Source organism: Anopheles merus, chromosome 3R, assembly GCF_017562075.2.
Source record: "Anopheles merus strain MAF chromosome 3R, AmerM5.1, whole genome shotgun sequence".
NCBI lineage: Eukaryota > Metazoa > Arthropoda > Insecta > Diptera > Culicidae > Anopheles > Anopheles merus.
In genome coordinates, this window is record NC_054084.1 from 12116392 (window position 1) to 12139230 (window position 22839).

The 22839-nt window shown below is 47.2% G+C and overlaps 4 protein-coding genes across 4 annotated transcripts in view; 1 reads left to right on the plus strand and 3 right to left on the minus strand.

Moving 5' to 3' along the window:
- Positions 1 to 159: 159 nt before the first annotated feature.
- Positions 160 to 1822, minus strand: LOC121595683 (mitochondrial import inner membrane translocase subunit TIM44-like). The gene is made up of 2 exons (XM_041919835.1): positions 1651 to 1822; positions 160 to 1574 (listed from the first exon to the last, which is right to left on the minus strand). The coding sequence occupies exon 2, from the start codon at positions 1504 to 1506 to the stop codon at positions 256 to 258; it is 1251 nt and encodes a 416-aa protein (XP_041775769.1). The 5' UTR covers positions 1507 to 1574; positions 1651 to 1822; the 3' UTR covers positions 160 to 255.
- A 147-nt stretch (positions 1823 to 1969) lies between these two features.
- LOC121596775 (GPI transamidase component PIG-T) lies at positions 1970 to 3987 on the plus strand. The gene is made up of 2 exons (XM_041921993.1): positions 1970 to 2215; positions 2282 to 3987. The coding sequence occupies exons 1-2, from the start codon at positions 2038 to 2040 to the stop codon at positions 3886 to 3888; spliced, it is 1785 nt and encodes a 594-aa protein (XP_041777927.1). The 5' UTR covers positions 1970 to 2037; the 3' UTR covers positions 3889 to 3987.
- Positions 3988 to 3996: 9 nt separating this feature from the next.
- On the minus strand, positions 3997 to 5780 carry LOC121596776 (cyclin-dependent kinase 9). Its single transcript, XM_041921994.1, has 4 exons — positions 5467 to 5780; positions 5206 to 5290; positions 4880 to 5137; positions 3997 to 4812 (listed from the first exon to the last, which is right to left on the minus strand). Exons 1-4 carry the CDS (start codon positions 5637 to 5639, stop codon positions 4126 to 4128), a joined length of 1203 nt encoding a protein of 400 aa, XP_041777928.1. The 5' UTR covers positions 5640 to 5780; the 3' UTR covers positions 3997 to 4125.
- Positions 5781 to 9446: 3666 nt separating this feature from the next.
- Positions 9447 to 22839, minus strand: part of LOC121596357 (abhydrolase domain-containing protein 2) — a 30431-nt gene continuing 17038 nt past the window's right edge. The window contains exons 2-6 of the mRNA XM_041921224.1: positions 11962 to 12134; positions 11642 to 11809; positions 11401 to 11581; positions 10936 to 11285; positions 9447 to 10848 (exon numbers count right to left, since the gene is read on the minus strand). Of these exons, the coding sequence (XP_041777158.1) occupies positions 10655 to 10848; positions 10936 to 11285; positions 11401 to 11581; positions 11642 to 11809; positions 11962 to 12134 (1066 nt within the window). The 3' untranslated portion in view covers positions 9447 to 10654. The remainder of the gene's footprint in view (positions 10849 to 10935; positions 11286 to 11400; positions 11582 to 11641; positions 11810 to 11961; positions 12135 to 22839) is intronic.

A 22839-nucleotide genomic window follows, 5' to 3' on the forward strand; every position in this document is an offset into this window, starting at 1 on the left:
AACCAAAAGATAGATGTTTAACGCTCGTTGCTCTACCGTTCACCCTGCTCTAATTTTGTTAAATTTAGCCAAATATTTAGTTCATCCTATTTTTATATTATATGCAAGTAATTCGATTGTTGCAATGAAATAAATTCAAAATAATTCATAAAAAACGAATTTGTACTCTTCAAACGAATAATTTGTACTTCTAAAGTTCATAAACAATACCTAACAAATCGGATTTGCGAAAGTGGTGCAAAACTTGTACAATCCTCACACAAACTGTTCCCTACAATTCATCGACAGCTGCATGATGCGCCAGGCCGCTTGCGGGTTCAACTCACTCGGATCGCGACACAGCACCCACGCATGGTGACAGCGAAAAACCTTCTCCGGATCGCCCTCGATCACCGCCGCCCCCGTACCGTCCCGCACGCACACGATCTGCTGCGCCTGAAACGTCACGATCAGTACCGGGCCCTGCTCCATCACCTGTCCCATCGCAAGCTCCACGCTTTCGATGTCCAGTAGTTTCGACTCAAACCTACAGCCCGCCTCTAGTGCTTGCCCGATCGGTGGCGCGATCACGCTGTACGCACTTTCAAAACACCAATCTCGCAGGACATCCAGTTCGCCGCGCAAAATCGACTCCAGCACGTTCGGTATGATATGGCGCTCGCAAAGCTGCAGAAACTGTTTCGCTTCGAAGGTCGGATCGATCCGGCACACCTCGGTCAGTGCTGCCGACAGTTCGGTTTTGGAGAAAAGGTTGCCCATCACCTGACTCACCTTATCGGTCAGTGCCCGGGACGTTCGAATGGCCACGTGTTCCGACTCGTCGTACTGTATCTTCAGCGCGAGCAGCCGGTTCCAGTGCTGGTTGTTGGTTTTGAAGCTTTCCCACGACTGGTAGAATTTGCTGTCCTTGTGCAGCTCCACGGCCGTTGCGGCTGCGTTCGGTTGCACCGTCGTGCGTGAGGTGTCGCCGGTACCGTTTGCTAGTTCTAAGCGCTTTTGTAGCTTAGCCGGACTGCGATATACTCGCGTATCGACGCTCTGGCTGTCCAGCTCCTGTCGTACGGCTCTTGCCGTTGCACTGAACCCTCGCAGCGCTCCAGACTGGCCGATCGCTTGACCCTTCTGTGATATCGTTTCGCTTAGCCGCTTGCCCAGCTCCGTGTCGGACGCATCTTTCAACACCTTTGCCATGCGGTTTTGTATTTTAGCAACATTCTGTTTCAGCACTTCGCCGCCTTTGCTTGCCTGTGATTCGATCGCGTTGAACTTTTGCCTTGCTGCCTGCAGGGCTTCCGATTGTTCGAGTTTTTGCGCTTCTTCGCGAAACTTTTGCACATTCTCTTTCACCTCTTTGCTCTTTTCAATCTCTTTTTTGACGATATTGAGGAACTGAGCGAACAAGCCGGGACGCCGGGTCGAGTAGCATCGTGCTTGGATTAGCACGAAGGATGGCACGAAGGAGAAGCCGGCTGGAAGCGTCCTCGCGGTTGCAAGTATATGTTGCATTGTTAAGCAGTTTTCCGAAATTTTCACTGCATGCCCATCGTATCACAATCGGCTTTTGGTGCACGTTCCTAGACACATAGGCAAGAAGGATACCGTATTGCATCATTCTTTTATCATTACAAAGGTAAACAATTACAGCCATACCTGCGAGCATCGTAGCGATTTTGTTTTAACTCAACGAATTGTCTGCTGGACTGAACGAATTTCTTTCAATTCGCACGAGCATTACTTTTATTTGCACGAACGATGGCTATTAATAAAACTAAACTAACAAAAGCAAGTTCTTCTTCTGCCCGGCCAACTTGAATTTGAACTGAAGCCCGCCTCATGGAAACGATGGAAACCACGCGTGCTCCTGTTTTGTTCCTTGGGTTGTACTAAAAAACGGCAAATATGATTTTGACAGCACGACGACCGTTTTAGAACAACGTAGCGAAAGAAGCGAAAAAAAACCATCGACATAAACAAAGCACGCCGCTTGTGTGCGGGCCTTGTCGTTGCCACTGCTTGCTAACAAATAACTTTGTTTTAATGTGGAAATTACTCTCGCTATGGACCGTGCTGGTGATGGCAGGCGGCCTGAAAGGCTCAAGCGCACAGTTTTCCGACATTTTCGACGAAGAGCTGTTCATAAAACCGCTGCCGGATAAGTTCGTCTACAGCTACTTCCAGTTCACGACCCGCTGGGAGCTGGGCAAAAATGATAGCCGTACGTATTTAGTTTAGTGTTTTCATTCCTTTTTTCCTCTTAAATCATTCTTTGCCATCTTGCCAGTGCTTCACACAAACCTGGTGCCGCGACCGCTGGCCGAGCTGTTCCATCACTTCGGCGTGCAGGAGCTACACCTAAGCTTCACGTACGGCCTGTGGCGGTACGAATCCTGGGGCTACCCGGTGACGGATGCCGGTCCCGGTGCGGAAGTGTGGGCCTGGTTTGAACCGACCACCGACCATCGCGCCTCCATCGATCACCGGTGGAAGATGCTGTGCGGAACACTTTCCGGCCTGTTCTGCGCCTCGCTTAGCTTCATCGAGCCGAGCAACACGTTCGTGCCGGTGTACACGCTGCGACCGCAAACGCATCACTTCCCGGGACGCCCGGAACCGATCCTTCGCTATGCCGCACTGCCGCGGGAAATTGTCTGCACGGAAAACCTAACCCCGTGGGCGAAGCTGTTACCGTGCCGGTCGCGCGAGGGTCTCGTATCGCTGCTCGTGCCGGACAGCATCTACTCGAGCAATTACCACTCGCTCGGCGTGCACATCCGGAAGCTGTGCGGGGATGAGGCGTGCAGCGAGTTTCAGCTGGAGGTGAAGCAGACGGTAAGCGTGGTGCAGGATCTGCGACTGTTTGGCGGCCCGAACTGGTCCATCCGCAAGCTGTTCGGCCAGGGAATGGAGGGTTCGTGCGCATTGGCCAGCACCAGCAACGTGTACGTGGACGTGACCGACAGCGAGGGGGCGCTGGAAATATCGCAGAAACCCGACGAAACGATCCTTTCGGTCAGGGGCGGAGCACGCACCCAGCTGCACCGGTTCGACGTGAAGCAGTTTGAAGCGATCACGGCCAAGGGCCGCCGTGCCATGTTCAATGTGGCCGTAATGGACAAGCGCGATCCGAACGTGATCGTGGTGGCCAGACCGCCGCCCATCTACGCGAAACGCTTCATCCTGGGCGTTGGGCAGGAGCGGGGCAAAATCGTCACGCAAATCACGAACGCCCACTGGGGTGCGCTGGATCTGATCGTGTTCGAAACCATCCCGTGGTTTGTGCCGGTCTACCTGCACACACTCACCATCCGCCGTGCGGGGGGTGAGCGTATCGAGCCCGCCTTCCTGCACTACACACCGGGCGTGCAGCGGGAGCGGCCGTACGGGCTGGAGGTTGCGTTCCGCATCCCGGCCCGCGCTACCGTCGAGCTGTCGATTGATTTCGACTACATTTTCCTCAAGTGGCAAGAGTACCCGCCGGATGCGAACCATGGCCACTACATTCCATCGTCGATCATCTCGCTGCTGCTGCCGTCCGCCCGCAACTACACCTCCATTCCGCGGGAGGCGGCCCTGTTCCGGGAGTCGTTCAATGCGACCCAGCTGGCCGGCTACTTTCTGCAGGTGCGGACCGAGGCGTTGCTGCTGACGCTTCCGACGCCGGACTTTAGCATGCCGTACAATGTGATCTGCCTGGCGTGTACGGTGGTGGCGCTGGCATTTGGGCCGATCCACAATATCTCCACGAAGCGCATCGTGGCGAAGGGCAAGGAAAAGGACAAAGTGTCGCTCGGGGAGAAGGTGAAGCAATTTTTCAAAATTAATAAGAAGCCAACCAAAGAGGAGCACACGGCCAGCACGGAAGACTTGAATGCGCCAGACACGGAATAAAGACATGTCAACCCTCCCATGCACCACTAGTCAGTATGGTTAGGAGAGGGGGAGGAGGAGGAAAAGCCATGTTTTGTTGTTGTTGTTGTTAGATTCAATCCGAATTCATAGGAATTCATAATAAATGTATTTCAAGGGATGAAAAAAAAAACGATTACGGTGACCACCACCACATGCCGGGAGTCACTAAGTCTTATGTAAAGGTTAAAGGTCATGCGTTCTACAGGCGTACACAACCTAATACACCCTATCCTGGTAGCTATTGTCCTGCGGCTTGGCCTGCATGTTCACCATCTGCTGCTGATAGTGGCGTATATGTCCCGGCCGTCTCGGCGGCGTCAGATACTCGAACATGCTCTGCGTGTGCTGCGACAGCATCTTGCTCAAATCGCACGGCATCGGGTCGGTCCAGAAGAAATCATGATTCAGCGCCGTGTCCGCATCGATGCGCTTCTTCGGATCGAGCATCAGCAGATAGTCGAGCAGATCGATACCGTGCGGGTCCTTCACGTACGGCCGTAGCCGCTCGCGCACCTTCCGCTTGTGGCCCATCGGCAGCTCCATCTTGTGAAACAGCTCCAGGTTTTCCACATCCGCCCACACATCGTTGGTGAACGAACCGCACAGCTGGGAGATGAGGATGAGCTGCTGCTGTTCCGTCGCCCCCTGCATGATCGGCGAGCGGGTCCACATTTCGGCCATAATGCAACCGGCACCCCACATGTCGACCGGTGGCCCGTAGTTACGGTCGCCGAGCAGCAGTTCCGGCGGTCGGTACCAGAGCGTCACCACCCGGTTGGTGTACCGGTTGGGCAGCCCGTTCTTGGATACGCTGAATGCACGGGCCAGCCCAAAATCGGCCAGCTTGAGGACGCCGTTTTTCGTGATCAGTACGTTCGCCGCCTTCATGTCGCGGTGCAGGATCTGGAATGGGACGGACGGGTGTGAGTGAGGTGGTTGTGTTCCCTCGAGTGCTCAAAAACATTCGTACCTTGTTGCTGTGGATGTAGTACAGCCCGTTCAGCAGCTGTTGCATCACCTTCTTAATTTCGCCCAGATTAAACTTCACATTGATGTTCGACAGCAAACCGGCCAGATCGTGCTCGCAAAAGTCAAACACCAGATAGAACGTGGACCGGTAGCGATTCTGGGCGGTGGCCTTGGTGCGACAGATCTCGATCAGGTTCACCACATTTTCGTGCTTCAGCAGCTGCAGGATGCGTATCTCGCGCAATGCCGTAATCGGGAACTGAAACGCCACACAACGGAATCATTATTAAACATCCTTCCCATCACTTGTTACTGCTTCCTACTTACGCCTTCCTTCTCATTTTCCATCAGCACCTTCTTGAGGGCCACAAACTTTTTAGTCGATTTCTTCTCCCGCGCCTTGAACACCTCACTGGACACCGTGCAGCAGCGGATGGTGGGGGAAGGACGGTCGAAAGTACGCATCAGTGAGTCATGCCCGGACAAACAGCCAAACAGCGAAACACAAACCAAAACAGTACGTAAAGTGATGGGCATGGGCGCAGGAGGAATTAATCGGCGGGCAAAGACAGCCACGCAAACACTCACCCGAACGTTCCCTGGCCGATTTTGGTCACCTTTTCATACTTGCTCGACTCGTCGCAGTACGGGAAGTCGTAGTTTTCGATGTACTTCTGCTTGTCCGCCAGGCTCAGCATGGTGCTCGAGGTCGACATTTGTCCGCCGCTGGTGCCGGTGCTGGTGTGCTCTGCCGCACTCATGCCTCGACCGCTGCGGTGCGAAAGGAGGGGAAAATTCTGTTTCCTGCTGTAACAATTCCGCTGCGAAAAGTTTTGGCTTTCTCGTGTACGTGCTTCGGATGTTGTTTGTGTTTGCTGCGCTGCTAGTGATGGTTGGGTTGGGATTGTGACACTGTAGCGGAACATATGTTCCGAAATGTCAAACAAGGGACGGTTGCTATCCGGGACGTTGTTCCGTGGGATTGAATTTTGAATGGTACGTTATTTAAAATAAGCTATTTTTAGAGAACTAACATGCGATGAAGGAATTAGCTTTGAATATATAACAGCGTTGGACAAGGACTAAAAATTGCAAGAAAAGCGTAAAAAGCAAACCTTTATTTAGTTAAGCTCTGCAGATTACGTTGCATTGTTCATAAAACTGGTGGTGGTTCATCGATTCCGGATAGCTCCGAAGTTTTTTGGGATCGATTCCAGATAGTAGGTCCGAAATCAGCTCAGAAATTGGTTCATGAATCGGATACATAATTGATTTCGGAATCGGTTCCGGAATCAGAATCGTTTTACAAATCGGAATTGGCTCTGAAATCGGAGTCGGTTTCAGCATCTCCATACTGCATCCGTACTGATAGCCGCAAACGATTGCTTCTGTAGTACTTCGACCACTAGCCCACACAATAATAAAATTAAATTATATTAATAAAATTTAAATTAAACAACATTTCTTTCCATTTCACAGAAGTAATCGGCACGTTTACACAATCAATATTTTATTCAGTAAGAGCAATTCCAGCTTTGTTGTCACCTTGTTTGCTTCGTCCCCGATCGTACTGTCCCACTGGAACACGCGGGCACGAGTGCAATTATATCGATTCAAAATGTCCAATCGTACGCTCTAGAGCCAATGGGGGTAAAGCTTCGATCTTCGGTTTAATTTTTGTCCTGTATTGGTTGTCACGCACCTTGCGCCTATTTTCGCTTTCTCTTGCCTATAACAAACATTTCAACAAGCCGCCTGTCTGTCTATGTTTATTGTACGAAAATACACACCACCTCACACCTTTTCGCTTACGGCCGCTATTTACGCCGTATACTATCGTAAGGTAAGTGCAGCGAATACACTTTTCACGTAAGTAAGCACAATAGTAGCTTCGAAAAACTCACACTAGAGCGCGGAAGGAGTTGATATAAACGTGGAGGGGATATTTTCTCTCGTCCATAAAAGGCAGTTTGGAGATGAAATCTGGGTAAAAATCCATTTGATAATATTTTTGTTTGCTTCGATTTGTTTTGGGTAGTGTGGAATGTTCCTTGTTGCTCCGTACTTTGCCCTTTTGTTATTGTTTCACTCTTCGCTTCACCCTTTTTAGTCGCAATTAACTAATCAATAATTTAATCGAGAAATTCGTTCATTCAGAAGCAGTTTTTGAGCAGTACGTACGCATGAGGAGTAACTAGCAATTCTTCTTAGGAATAATATGCCGAAAGAGGATTACACACGCACACACAGGCACCACCACTTCTTCTCAAACTCTAAGCAATCAGTCAGTGATTTAGCTTGCCATCCTATCACCTTCAGCTTATTCGGCGGGGAGTTCGACTACAAGCAGAAACCTTGCGCAATAATGCTCCAAAAACACACACACACACTAAGTACGCGTGATGATGATGAAACCGTTTCCGATTCCTAGCAAAGTTTGCATCTTCTTGTGCCGCTGACCCTACACACTATTTGGTGACCTAAAACTGTGGACGTTAAAACAAACAAAAAAAACTCCATTACCTACACAACAGGCAACAATAGCACAAAAACAAAGCCAAAACAAAACTGACTACGCAAATGCGCCGCCGCGCACTCAACGTTACCGGCACCGGCAAGCACGTTTTTGGCTGCTTTTTCCCTTCCTAATCTGACCTTATTTTTGACAACTTTAGTTTATCATTTGTATTTTTCGCGATTAAGACGCTTTACTTTTCGTGTCTCGTTCTGAATGTTGCAACAGCAATTTTGTTTTTTAAATAACATCTATCACAATATACAATATATTATTTTACGAGCTATCCTCCTAGAGTAAAAATTGGGATCGCCAGCCATGCGGCACCCTCACTCGGCTCCTCGTGTGCAGCACATACGCATACACACACACACACACACACACACACACACTAGACATGGGCAAAATGATTCTTTACGACGATTTGAGCGAGCTGGCTCTTTTGCTTACTGCGAATCACGAGCGAGCGGTGATTCGTCCGCTCGTGCTAGCCATATATTAGCAATTGGACAGGATATATAGGTAATATCTTTCGTGAGGTATTGCTAAATTAATGCAGATTGTTCTCGAATAATAGAGTATATAGTTAATGGTGAGAAAAGATCAATACACAAAATACACATATTTTACATCTTCGATGGGAGCACAACAACCACTAATGAGTTTTCATCTCATTAATTGTTCTTCCCATTTTTTTCATCCGTGGCATCTGTTCATAAATGAAATAATGATCTTTTTAGACAATAGCTATAATCAGGCAGGAAGAAAAAAAAAGTCACTCTGTGAACGGATGTTACAAAAATCATTATAATAGTGAGTATTTAAGCAATAAGGCAAAGCCGTCCTCCTGTATAAAAAAACATAGCGTGAGGCAATTAAAACCCTTTTTTATTACAAAACAACTTATATTATTTATCGTAATAACTGGTTTCCTACAGTGAACACAGCGAAACAATTCAGGTTAGGTGATAATTATTATAACCACTATAAATCCATTTTGTGTACGTCGAAATATACCTTGCTTTTTAAAATCAGCTGTTTATCAGCGGCTCTACAACCTAGCACGTTATCGCACTGTCTATCAAAAATATGTAGCGAGAAGATCAGGGTAGCTCGCGAGCGGCCTGGATGCTTAAAATCCATGCATAAAAAAACAGCCTAGCTCGCGAGCGCACTGCCTATCCAAAATCCATGCATAAAAAAACAGCCTAGCTCGCGAGCGCACTGCCTATCCAAAATCCATGCATAAAAAACAGCCTAGCTCGTGAGCGCCCTGCCCATCCAAAATACGTAGCGAGAAGATCAGGGTAGCTCATGAGCGACCTGTTGGTCCAAAATCCATTCATAAAAAACAGCCTAGCTTGTGAGCGCCAACATGCATAGTGAGAGGATTAAGCTAGCTCGCGAGCGCGCTGCCTGGACAAAATACGTAGTGAGAAGAAAAGGGGCGCTCGCGAGCTACCTTGTTCTTCTCAGTATGTATTTTGGATGGGCAGCGCGCTCGCGAGCTAGGCTGTTTTTTTATGCATGGATTTTGGATAGGCAGTGCGCTCGCGAGCTACCCTGATCTTCTCGCAACGTATTTTGGATAAGCAGTGCGCTTGCAAGCCAGGCTGTTTTTCTCTGTATGTTTTGCACATACGATGCGCTCGCGCTCTACGAAGTTTTATACGTGTGTTTTGAATAGGCAGTGTGGGTCGACGACAGTAGCTTGTGATGTTTTTTTTTTATGTTAATTTGAGCTTTAGTTTTACTTAACTACAATAAGAATGTTTACTGTTTTTACAAGCAGCTTTTTACATAAGTCCGACAGTATTATAAATTTTTATTTATTTTTGTCTCAGGGCAACTAGTTTCAAACGAGTTTTTTAATATTTTTTTATGCGAGCGGGTGAATCATATTTTTCTGGAATGAAGAGCGGCGAGCGGCCGCTCACTAATGGGAGCGAGCGAACCTTATGATTCCCGCTCTTCTTGCCCATGTCTAACACACACACACACACACACACACACACACACACTGCAACAAACACATGTTGGTGTTTTTTTTTTACTTTTGCTTCGGAATTCCGAAAACGTTTAAGCCAAACGTTGTTACACTTGTTCATGATTTATCATCATATCGTCCCGTGTCCCGTGTCCCGTGTCTCTTGGCGTATGCACCACCCCATACCATGCTGCGCAAAGTGTGCGCGTATTGGGTGCGCAATTATGAGGAGTACACACATCGATTAAATACGAGAACACACATACACACACACACGCGCAGAGTAGTGAGCCTCTCTTTCTCTGCACTTTTGCGTTAAAAAATATTTAGCGTTAATACTCGCAGCAGAACACACGTTTGCAGCATCGATCTGTATGTCGCGATTGAAACGTAGAGGAGTGTGCACGTGTGCACGTGTTTCATCTAGCGATATTTTAGCATTAGCGCGATATTGACATCCACGATGGATGGGTAAAGAAAAAAAAAAGCACGTGTAAGATGTAGGGGGATCAAGAAAATTAAGCAAACAGAACACACCCTGGAGAGAGAGAGTACATGGGGGGTGGTATAAGTTCTACGAGATGTGGAGTGGTACTTATCTTAGCTAGTTATACCCTAGGGCGGTTAAAGGAAATATGCGCAGTATAGTATATAGTGTATATATATTCGAAAACCGGGACGTGGACGTGTGCCAGCGCCAGCAGAACACAAGAGCGCTCCTTCCTCCTGCTGTAACGTTAATGCGCGCTGGATATACTGCTAGTGTTGTTGAAGTTAATGCATTCATACACACACACACCCACACACAGGCACCGCCCTCTCAATTCCATTCCCAACCACACCACGCGGGATATGATGCTGCTTTAAAGGGTTGGTTGGTTTAGTAGGTATAATAATTTGTGCTCTGTGCTTCCTATTGCTTCAGAAGCCATTTTTGCCGTCATTTGTATCCATTCGTTCGACCATTCCCATTCGTGTATACCACCCGGCATGCACCAGTTGGCCCCGCCGTACGCTCATTAGACGCCCCGTTCTCTCTGATGTTTGCTCGTTCGCGGGTTTTACGTCGGTGTATCGGCTGTAAATTCGACCCGCGGCTTCGAGACGAACAGCGAGAGGAGCAGCTTCAGCACGGCCACAATGACACCGCGCACCGACGGGGCAGCTGAGGGCAGGACGGCAAACAGCAGCCCCCACCGGGCCCTACCGTAGTCGAGCAGCTGGGCTGGGCCGCCGGCACCGGCACCGAACGAAGGGAATGGTGCTAGCGAATCTTAAATCACCATCGAGGAGGAGGCCGTCCGCTTCGCCACCAGCAAATCGTTGTGCGACATCACGATACCGCCGATCAGTGACACGACCGCCCGGTCGAGCCAGGTGACCGGGTTCGGGTAGACCAGCCCACCCTCGTAGAAGCCGAGATGGCCACCGTTCGCCAGCTCGACGTACATCGTTTGGTTGTGGGCAGCTAGCAAATGCAGAGGAAGAAATCGTTGTTTTTTCAGATTCGTGGCCAGAGCAAAGCAAAAAATAAACAAAAACCCCCACTACTTACAGGCAAACTGTTTGACCGGTTCGAGCAAATTGTCCGGCACGAGCGGATCGTCCCGCGCGTTCACAAACACCATCGGGCGCTGGATGTTGGCGAGATAGTTGAGCGACGAGCTCCAGCTGTACATGTCCTTCACCGTCGGGAACTGGTGCACCCGGCGCGTGTACGCCTCGTCCAGCTCGGGCAGCGTGGCGGCCGCGGCAATGTCGCGCTCGTTCAGCTGATACCGCTGCTTGATGTCGTCCGACAGCAGTACGTGCCGGTGCTTCATGATGATGCTCTTCACGTTCTCCGTCAGCACGTACAGGTAGAACCGGTGGAAGTTTTGCCACTTCAGCAGCCACTGGGTGGCACTGGAAGGTGCACCGAATGAGAAGCAAAAACATGCATTACAAATCCATCTCCAGCTGCACGGCGATTTGCCGGCTAAGCTTGGGGGAGAGAGAGAGAGGAGAAGGTTCCACTTACACCACCGCATTGTAGCCCTGGCAGATCGAGACGCCACCGATGATGTTGGCCGGCCGCTTCGCCTCGCCGAGATACTTGGAGATGAGGTTGCCGCCGAGCGAAAAGCCAACCGAGACGATGTTCGTCGTCGGGTACTTCTTCAGCAGGCTGTTTATCATCGCCGAGTAGTCGTCCGTGTGGCCTGCATGGGGTGAAAGAAGTTAGTTCACGTTCTTCATTGCTCACAAGTGCACTTGCTTACCGTAGGTGAAGATTCGGCTCGATGTCACCTGCACGCTGTCGAGGACGCCGATATGATTCAGCACCGCACACCGGTACCCGTGGCACTGGGCGTAGTGCACGAACGTGCGGATGTACACCGACTCGGACGAGTTGCCAATGCCCGGACAGATGGCCACGGTAATGTCGTCTGTGCATTTGCAAAAAAAAAAAAGAAGGGAAGGAAACGTGCACATTGCATTAATGAAGCGTCATTTTCGCGGGAAAGCCCATTAACCCATTGCGTGCATGACACGCATCCACACAGGGGTGGCTGGATCTGGATACGGAACTGCCACCTACCTTCAACCGTCGTAATTAGCGGCTGGTAAAGATCGTACGTTAGCGTGGACCCGTCCGTCAGCGCTAGGTAGACCCGTTCGCCCAGCGGCCACGGACATTTGACGCGCCCCACGATACTGTGAATTATAGTCTGGATGTGTCCGCTAAAGCCCCACAGCCGGGTCGGAATGTACCTGGGTCGACGAGAGAGAGAAAGGCATAGAACATTAGTATCGTTCGGCTAGCATGAAATTTACGTTTTCAACGCAAAACCCGTGTTGCCGGGGGCGGGTAGAGCGATCTTAAAAGCGGGGGAGAATCGATAAGGACACACGGCTATGTCACGCACTCTGGCCGCTGAAGCGCAGAAACCGAATCACCTTGCCACATTACTCAATGGCACCTTCCAACACCAACGCGCCCGCGATAAGAGAGTCTTGGTTGCCGAAAAAGGTTAAAGGTTACGTACGATTCGAAGGATTTCCGACCGGTCGAGGAGCGAGAGGAGGATTGGTTCTTGGGTTTTGGGGTAAATGTTTCTGCTTCCTGTGTTTCGATTTGATGTATGAGAATTCAACCCCACAACGAGGAAGGGAATGGGAACCACAATCCTTTCGCTTTTATCGTTCGCAATCTATCTCTGAGGGCGGGTTTCAAGGCTTGCGCTTGCGATAAATCAGTGACAACGTGTACACTACTCTCCCCGGTCGTTGCTGTCTTCCCGACACGCTTGAAACCGAAGATGGCTGGCACCGAAGGAGTAGATTAACCATCCTACACACCTGACACGTGTGCACGTGTACCTTTGTTTCAAGGTAACCCGTGCCCTCACACCCCAGCAGGGAAAGGTCACATCCGGGGGCATTTGTGCTGCTGTGATTGTGATTGCATTTCTTCGCCGGCAGTATGCCACAACATGCCGCGTTGTTTAGAGCCCGCCGCGGCCTAGATTGCCCCGGAAGGAAACCAATAGCGTTGTGATGAATTACGACAAATTGCCGTATCGGGTATGGCAATCCGATGCCCGTGCACCGATTCAAAACGCAAATCCTTTTCCATGGAAGCGTTACCGGTTCAAAGGAGAGCTTTATATTACAAATAGGGACTGACTGGGGAGCAATTTTGGATGTTCATTGAAGAATAAGCGGCAGAAAAGCCTTTTTCTGGTAATCAGCTCTCGTTCGCTTGGTTATTCTTTACCAAATGTATGAGGTTTTCGACGGAAAGTGCTACTTTTGGTGTGCTGGTGATAAAGCTAGCACCATTCAGAATCTGAACGCCAAATATTTCCAAAAAAAATTAATCAAAACGAAATAATTTAAAGAACATGGAATTTAGTATATAATTTACTATAACCATTTTCTTAAAGCATGATTTTTGCGTTGCCGAGTAGAAAAAAGACGCAAGGATGGAAATAATCAGCAATAGGAAATAGCGCAAAATAGTTCAGAAAGTGAGCCAAAAGTATCAGATCCCCTGAAAATGTTTGTATCACATAGTCTATGAATTAGGGCTGGTCTCGTAGTACAGTACTCGTACGACTTAACAACATGCCCGTCATGGGTTCAAGCCTTGAAAGGATCGTTCCCTTATACGTAGGACTGATGACTATCTTGCTATGGTAATTAAAAATATATTGAAAGCCAAGCCCCACTAGTGGTACAGGCAGGCCTTGGCCGACAACGGTTGTTGTGCCAAAGAAGAAGAAGAAGTCTATGAATAATTTAAAAATCAATAAGGTAGAGAGGAAAATTTCCGAAGATCAGAGTTGCTTTATTTAGTTTTACTCAAACTAAATATGTGTATCCTTAAGTTGTTTTGTATGTTGTATTTCAATACAGAGTTTTACAAGTAACTTTCGAATGTAGCATAAATATTCAACGCCACCAAGATGTTTTTCAACAGCTGCTAAGCGGTGTATTTGCTTCCTAATGAAATTTCAGTTTGTACACATGATTTTCAACACATCACATAGAAGGGTTAGTTAGACTCAATCCAGCTTGGGGCGTGTTGAATATCAAACTGATGAAATTAACACATAAGATGATGGAAATGCAATGTCAGATTGATGTGGATTAACACCTTGTACGCGGTGAATAACAACGTTTACATTCGAAACTGGCATGAAAAACCCTGTATTAACTTCAACTTCTTCAGTATGATTTTCAACACTTCTCAAGCTGAACTGAATTCGACCGTTCTTTGTGATGTTTTGAAAATCATGAGTAAAAACTAAAAATTCATTTCACGTGTAAAAACTGAAGCAAGTGTACCGTTTGACAGCTGTTGAAAAACACATTGGAGGCGGTGAATAATTATGTACACATTCCAAAGTAATTCGTAAAACCCTCTAAAAGGATTGAACGATTTTTTAACAATGCTTAGACAAAAGAAGACTTTTGTACTTCCTTATTTTTTATTGACAATTTTACGAAAACACGGAAGCAATCTAATCAACGGTTGGGGAAAGGAATGGTTTTTTAGAACCAGGTAAGCAAATTCCAAATTAGATGGAATGCAGAACGCTCTATTCTGAACTTTTTTTTTATCATTCTTCCAACGCACTGTTCCGTTTCTACGAAGTTCAAATTTCCTCTCATCAAGGTTTCGTCGTATTTTTAAAGGTTATGCTATTGTTGAAACAAGAGATTACTTCAAAATTGTGTTTTGAAAAATGGTAGCAATTGGAATTGGAAAACCCATTTTCCCCTTTCCAGTTATCGTACACTCCTGAAAAAACAACCAAATTGTGAATTGGGTTTGGGTGCATCGAAATCACTCGCACAAAATCCCAAACCCACCCACCAAACAGTGTAACCTTCCACGAAGCAGATCCAATCTTGTAACGCTGCTGCTTCGGCAACAAAGTATCCGTATCTCCTCTGTGCGGTGCGGAAAAACAAACTTCTGTTTTGTACTCTCATCGCATCCGGCTGCTGCGTGTGGCTTACACAGCTGGCCAGCATTCCCAGGAAACTTTTTATCAAACCGTGATACGGGAAAGCTGATCTTGAGACCTTGACATGTCTTGGAAAATATCCCCAAACACCCGCCGCCAATGGCAACTGTATCCGGTGGTGAGCTTCCTTTCCACTGGCAAGAAAGAACCGATTGGAAAGCATCTCTCTCACCCTCCGCTTGGAAGGAACAAGGCAACAAGGCAACACAGTTTTCCACACAACAACAACAACAGCTCTGGTACTGTGGCGCGCTCGATCGATTCACCCAAGGGGTAAAGGTTATAATTTTCCCTCAGGTTAGCAATTTGCTGTTGCCTGCCTGCCTGCCGGTGTGTGTGTGCGCTATCGAGCCCGACGCATCCGTTGATTCACGCCACGGTCGTATTGTGTTGGCGCCAACGGGTGTCAAATGGCGTGCTATGGTCAGTGGAAGAGTGGGAAACAGGACTCGGGTTTTGGGAGCGGAGTATGTAATCGGTGGGTAGGGCACACTGTCACTCGCATTAAAGGTGGTGATTTGCTTAAAAGTAGAGATAATGGAGAGCTTTTGAACTATGATGATAGATTGTTAAACATACAGCAAAGGGTTTTAAGATGACCATTATGACAAAAACAAAGCATTGATTTTGATATAAATATTCTCTTTGGAGTCGCTTAGGCTCCATGTTTCGAAGGGAATTTAGTACAGCCTGCAAACGCTTTCCCATAGATTGCTTATTCCATAAACACATAGTTTTTTTGCTTAAAAATTAAATGCAGTTGCACTTTACATTGAACGTTTCGGAAGCATCGACTGATACTGATAAAGCACACGTCGACAATTTACAATGTACACCCAATGCAGCAAGGGACTACCTTTTGATATGCATTTTGATTATGGAATAGTGATGTGCTCTCTGGAGCGCACCCACGGCTCCGATCCTACTCCGACTGTTCGTCCGGAGTTGGAGTCGTCCGGAGTTGGAGTCGTCCGGAGTTGGAGTCGTCCGGAGTTGGAGTCGTCCGGAGTTGGAGACGTCAGGAGTTGGAGTCGTCAGGAGTTGAAGTCGTCCGGAGTTGGAGTCGTCCGGAGTTGGAGTCGTCCAGAGTTGGAGTCGTCCGGAGTTGGAGTCGTCCGGAGTAGGAGTCGTCCGGAGTTGGAGTCGTCCGGAGTTGGAGTCGTCCGGAGTTGGAGTCGTCCGGAGTTGAAGTCGTCCGGAGTCGGAGTCGTCCGGAGTTGGAGTCGTCCGGAGTTGGAGTCGTTCGGAGTTGGAGTCGTCCGGAGTTGGAGTCGTCCGGAGTTGGAGTCGTCCGGAGTTGGAGTCGTTCGGAGTTGAAGTCGTCCGGAGTTGGAGTCGTCCGGAGTTGTAGTCGTCCGGAGTTGAAGTCGTCCGGAGTTGGAGTCGTCCGGAGTTGGAGTCATCTGGAGTTGGAGTCGTCCGGAGTTGGAGTCGTCCGGAGTTGGAGTCATCCGAAGTTGGAGTCGTCCGGAGTTGGAGTCGTATGGAGTCGCACGGAGTGGTACGGAGTAGTCCGGAGTCGTTCAGAAACGTCTGGAGCCATTCGGAACCGGTCGAAATCGCCCAGAGTCGTCCGAAGTTGTTCGAAGTCGTCAAGGGTTGTTCAGGGTCTTCCAGGGTCGTCAGGAGTCGTCCGGAGTCTGAGTTTGTCCGGAGGAGAATCAACTGGAACATGACGTGCAATGTGCTTGTGATGAAGCATTTCATTTCGTTGTGTTCTTTATCTTTCACTGTGCGTGTGCATTTCGTATACAGTCCATTGGTTCAAAGGCCAACTCTGGACGACTCCGAATCCGACCGATTCCGGACGACTGAAGACGACTTAGTCTCCGGACGACTTCAGGCGATTCCAGACGGCTCCAGACGATTCTGAATGACTCCGGATAATGCTGGGCGGAGTCTACTCCAGAGTTTTGTCAACAGTATCCATCACTTATATAGAAAGCGACAACACGTTTGCAATAAAAACCTTCTTCCATCGAGCTGCTTAAAACAGCACATCCGGCATTCGACAGCCAAGGGGACTTGTGTGATTGCGCATTATACATTATACCGGCGGAAGCAAGATTGAGTGTTGACCAACGCCACACTTCTTCTGCAGTTGTGTGTCAGCACACTTTTACACCGACGACAAATGCATAATAAATTGAAAGGACATTTGCTGCCAATAGTGACGAGGGAGGAAGCAGCAGCAAGTGTAGGAATGATTTATCTTATACGCCTTTCCTTCCCGTGTCCCGCCTGTTCCTGCACGTCGGAAGGAAAAAAGGGCCATTTTTCAAAGTGGACGGCAGCGACCAGCATACGAAACACGTTCTTCGAAATACCGAAATCAATCGTAGATGACAATTCGGTTGATGTGTGGCAACAGTCGGAAAACAGGAAAGAATAGCCCCCCCCCACCCCCTTGTCGTGTTCCATTAACTCGTTCCCCATCGACGGACCAACTGATAGCGGCGCACCGGGCGGCGATAGAGGGGAGCCCATTATTGAGAGTGATTTTATGAATAAAAAATAAACTTCATTCGATTGCGGACGTGTCATACACATGTGTTGTTTGTTTGTGTTCTTGTCACGTAAGTGTAAGCGCTCTGCCTAGATGACATTGAAAAGGTTGCTTGGAATGAAATGCTGGAATAAAACAAATTCAATTTTAGATTTTTCCTTTGCTTTCCAGCACGCACGAACGCTTTCAATTTGCATATTACAGTTGCCGGAGTAATTTAATCCCACCACTGTCACGTTATCATATTTCGGACATTTTAAACATTTGTTCCACCCATTTGAAAAGCGATACGGGTAGGCAATTAATTTGACACTGCACAGAGCCACCACCGGGCGTATTTGTTGTCGCAACAGCAGAATTTCCCGCAAAGCGTGGCGCTGCATTGTGCGTTGTAAAATTTAATTGAGTCAGCGATCCGGTTACATTTTACATGAGTCCGGTCGGGTAGGGAAGCTTAGGAAAGCTCCCAGTGCTTTGTAGCGCTCACCTCCGCTTGCATCTCTCCAAAATCCCACCAGCCAGACCTCAGCCTTTCTGAAGCGCCAGCAAGGAAATTCACAAAACCAAGGCCACAGACAGGCGCTTGGACATCATTAAGGGCACGGTGTCCTGGGGCGTAACAGCAGTTAGTAGCTCGTTTCACCGTCTGGCTTTGGGTAGACTCTGATTCGGATAAAATGTGCACACCAAAATACACACAAACAAGGAATGGAATCGTTTATCATGATCCGCTTTCGGCCAGGAGATCGCCGGACACAAATCCTCGGAACAAGTCCCGGCCCGGGCGCTGCGGTGTATTTTTGACTTTATCAAAACCCTGTAGGGTTTCCTGGGGATTTCTTTATTTTATTACTGCTTTCGGACAGTCATCTTAGTGCTGTTTGATGAAGTTTCGCGCCGTCGTACCTCTGTTGACGCTGGACATAAAAATGCTTCAAAAGCGCTCCTGTGAAGGCAAAATGCCGAAGGGATGTCTTTGGGGCATACTGGACACACCAGATGTATTTCTTTTTCCGCTCATCGTTTCTGTTCTCATTTACACTTTTTTAGCAAACCTGAGAAAGCGAAGAGTTGTTATTTTCTCCTACGGTGTTGTGCCTTTTTTGCGCGCTATTTGCACCTATTTTTCACTTTCGACATTCGACGCATTCGGACGGGAAGCATGAAAGCCAGCAGCTAATCGACAATGAAATTGGTGCGGTTTACATTTTACGCTTGCCCTAAATTGCCTAACATTTGTCCATTTTACCGTGTTTACCGTGTTTTTAGCTTCCCTTTTTTTGCAACCAGCATGTAATGACGAGGGAAGTGTACCGGTCTTCCAATGTAGAGTGTTTTCATTAATTAATTAGACTTTTATTTCCTCCCTTTATTTAATGCGACTATGAATGACCATAGAGGACGATGAATGATTGTTATGCAAAATGACAACAACGGAAGCAATCCCCTGGAGGTTGGAGAGCTGAGGCATATTGACAGTGAAAATGAAAGTTAATTAATAGCATGTCGTTGCTGTTTTTGTTTTGGAGCAAAGTACAGACTTCAAAAACGTTTGCGCGAATCGTTTTGATGACATTTAATTATTTCAATCAAAACGAAGTTCACAAAAGGGTAATTGGAATAATTTAATTATTAAAAAAAAGAAGACAATACAAGTAAAAAGTGATGTAATTTGAAATGAAATTGAACCGTGTCCTCCACATTTCATCCGTCGCGATAGTAAATACGATTGTGCAGAATTAGTCCTTCAGTACGATTGGTTGACAATAGTACAATCCCTTTTAATAGAAAACTGTCTGCAACTTAAATTGAAATCCATCCTTCAACTAGCACATCTTGTTCACCATCCATCTCGACCATCCTCAAGCAGCAGCAGCAGCAGCAGCAGCACGTCAAACGCCATACGGTCGAGGATCTATGCGGGCTGATCGCGCCCGTCCATCGTCGACGACAATTTGGAAGATAGCAAGCTCCACTAAATCCCTGGAACAATTGCTCCAGCAGCATCAGGCTCTGTCCTCTTCTTTCGACTAAGCTACAAGGAAAGGAGACATTTCCCATACCGAAGGAGGACACAAACTCCCCACAATCTTCCCTTACCAAGGGACTGGGAATGGATTTTCCACGAAACGCCGGTTCAATTTACCAAACCACCAGTAGCAGCAAGCGCACACATTCTTCGTACCTTTGGCAGCTCCAGCAATTTTCCGAAAAATGAAGTAATGCTCCCGAGCTCAATGGTTAGCCAAGAGGGTGAGTTGTGTGTTAGATAAGGGCACATCCCAATTCACCCCAAGGCGGTTCGTCAAACCGCACGGCATGCAGACACACGTGCGTCATTATTCCATTGACAGGAACGCCACACCGAAAAACAAGATTGGTTGCAAATTTCCCCCAAACAGAGTTGGCTAGATATCGTCGAAATGGGAAGAGCGTAGGTGGAAATCAATGTTGACCCCAAAAATGTCACACGCAACAATAATGTGTAATGATTGCTGCCGTCGGGCGGAATAACGCTGACTGTGAGTGGACCGTCGCTCGCCCTTAAATTGATGTGGATGGCGTAGAGTAGAGGCAACAGCATCACCACCCCAGCACCAGCCCAGTTTGATGCGTGTCTCTACACCATTTCAATTTCCGTTCACTGACCACAGATTGCAGGATGATGGGCGCTTCGCACGGTTCCCCATTTTTCCCAGCCTGGGCAGAATGGCGCATTGCTACCAGCACAGCAAGCGTAAGGCAAAGCAAAAAAAAGAGAGAACAAGAGCGGGAGATTTACTTGTTGAGCGCAACATAAAGGCCAACAGGGAATAAAATGTCAGATTTATTCGGCCGATTGGACGATATTGCACGGTTTGTGGCACTCTAAAAGCCCAACCCCCGCACAGTTCATTCCGGTTCGTATCGAAATTTATGGTATGCTTAGTGTCACCAGGCACCCACTCACCGGCAGAAGCCATTGCCTCGCAAGGCTATGAGGCAGACCACAACGTCTTATGAGGGCAGAAAGGAAGCGTCCAGCGGCTCATGTATGGTTTATTACGCTTCCCAGTTCGGAAAGCTCCTAGCGACACACTGGATTATGCACGTGCTGTCCTTAGGCTTAAGGTTGGCAGGATGTTCCACCCATACCATACCATAATATTGCCTTCCTGCAGACACACCACGTGGAATACAAAAGGTGACAAGTGCGGAATGTTGCTTGGAGCTTGATGGGGCTCACTGCCAAGACGGCAAAGAAGTAGGACAGCCGGCTGCTGGCGTTTCCCACCGGGACTGATTAAAGGAATTTAGCTGGACGACAGGGAAACGTCCCATTTTGTGACCTACCGTAAGGATGTGGAATGACGTTTAATTAAATCGAATTAAGTATTGCCCCGATGGATGTAATGGAAATGAAAATGGAGCAAAACTGTCCGGATGGGTTGTATAAAGATATGTAAAATTATGTTATAGTGACTAAGTCAACAAGAGAAATTGACGAAAATGTTGTGAAACAACTCATGTTAGTTGCATTTATCCGCGTAGGTAGACTCATTTTTTATACATTTTCATTAAAATTCAAAACTGATTAAAATGAAAACAACAGAAAATTCATATCCAATAGCCATAATCATTGCTATTGAATATGAACCGCTTGTAAAGGTAACAAAAGATTCACTTTAAATGATAATCAAGAAAGCCTTTCTTCATATGTGCACACCATCAGGCTTTAGCACTCCATCGGTTGAATGACCCAACCATGTCAAAGCAACATTAAGACCGGGTGCAAAAGAAAACACAAAAAACCGCTTTGCCATTTTTTTTGTTTGCTCATTCATTACACAATAAACGCGAAGAAAGCGAAGAAAGAGGAAGTTAGGTATAAAACATACCGCTAATCGGGTTTGCAACGGGACGGGGACAAGCATAACAATGCAGAAAGAAGTAGAAGAAAAAAAGCAATCACGAAACACACATGAAAATGAGAGAAAATGGCAAATGAAAAAAAAACGCCCACAGTAAAACGAAACGAGCGATAGAGAGAGAGCAATGGAGAAGAAATTTGCGAGCACTACGTACGAAACTGTAATTCAACAGAGCAACTTGGTGAACAAGAAATACGAAACGAAACAGTTAAGCAGAGGCGGTGGGGCGATGAAAACAACAACGTCCGGGGGGCGCGATCCACAATCAGCGCAAAGCGCGGGGCAAAATGGACAAAATGGAGGAAAAGGCGCTGCCGTACTGTCCGTGCCACATGATGTGCAATCTTCTCGCTTCCTCATTGCAGCTGATGCGCAGGTGCATCGTAATGAATGTGAGGGTTGATGCATTGATGACTTGGTGGAAAGGTGGCGCCGAGCTGTGCAGTAGTAAATGGACAACGATAGCTAAGCGACCGAGAGCAAAGGCAAACGCATGTGTATCATTCACCAGCTATGCACGCGAGTGCTGCATCATGAATGAATGGATAAAAGGGTGAAAATTCGACAGGGATGGAAAGGGAAGGGGTCTTTTATTACTGCACTTCACTGCACCGAGGCTTACGTCATCGGCAAATGGAAGTGAGTTTGCAAAAAAAAAATAGCTATTTTATGCAATAACGAGACTAGAAATAAACGAACAAATGAACGGATGCTTTACGTTTAAGGCATACACGTTTGATTAGTTCCAACTGTTGGTGTATGGAGCATAATTAAAACTACTCTCAGTACAGTATATGCTGGCGGGTTTGTGCAGACACAGATAATAGAGTTAGATTATTAGATACCGTGACTTTGATTTTTTAGCAATAAACTACCAAAAAATAATTGGAGAATTGAGGAAAAAAGGGTTCCTACGAGATTATTTAATTATTGGGGGCCTTCACGATTCTAGTTAGTTTTTTGTATGGAGTTTGACAGTTGGAGGCTGAAATCATATAAACACTCCATACAAAACCACACTAAAAACTAGCCTGCAATTTTCAGTCTAGATTATTCTAGCCACAAAGCTAGAATTAGATTCGAGTACCTGCTCGAAAACATGGTTTTGTTTACATTTATCCCAAGGTGCATTAAAGAAATCATGTAATCGAATCTGGAATCAAAGTGTATGTAGTCCAGATGGTCTCATAACATGTTTGTTATAACCAAAATTGAATATCACTTTTTGACAGAACGAGTGAAAACTTTTGCTCCAACGAGCTTTCTGGAGGCTTGACGAATACTCAAAACACGCTTAAAATCTTCATTCAGAAGCAGAAGCGATAAAAATCAGTCTTCTAAATGCATACACATTGGAATAAGCCCACCTGTATATTATACTCACTTAGATAGCTGCTCGAAAACTGCTATACAATGCAAACAGCTGACAGGCTGAAATTTCAGCCTACGAGCTTCAAACGGAAAGGGCCCCATTATTGATTATTAAAGACGCAATTTCCAGGGAGCATATTAATTCCAAGAGA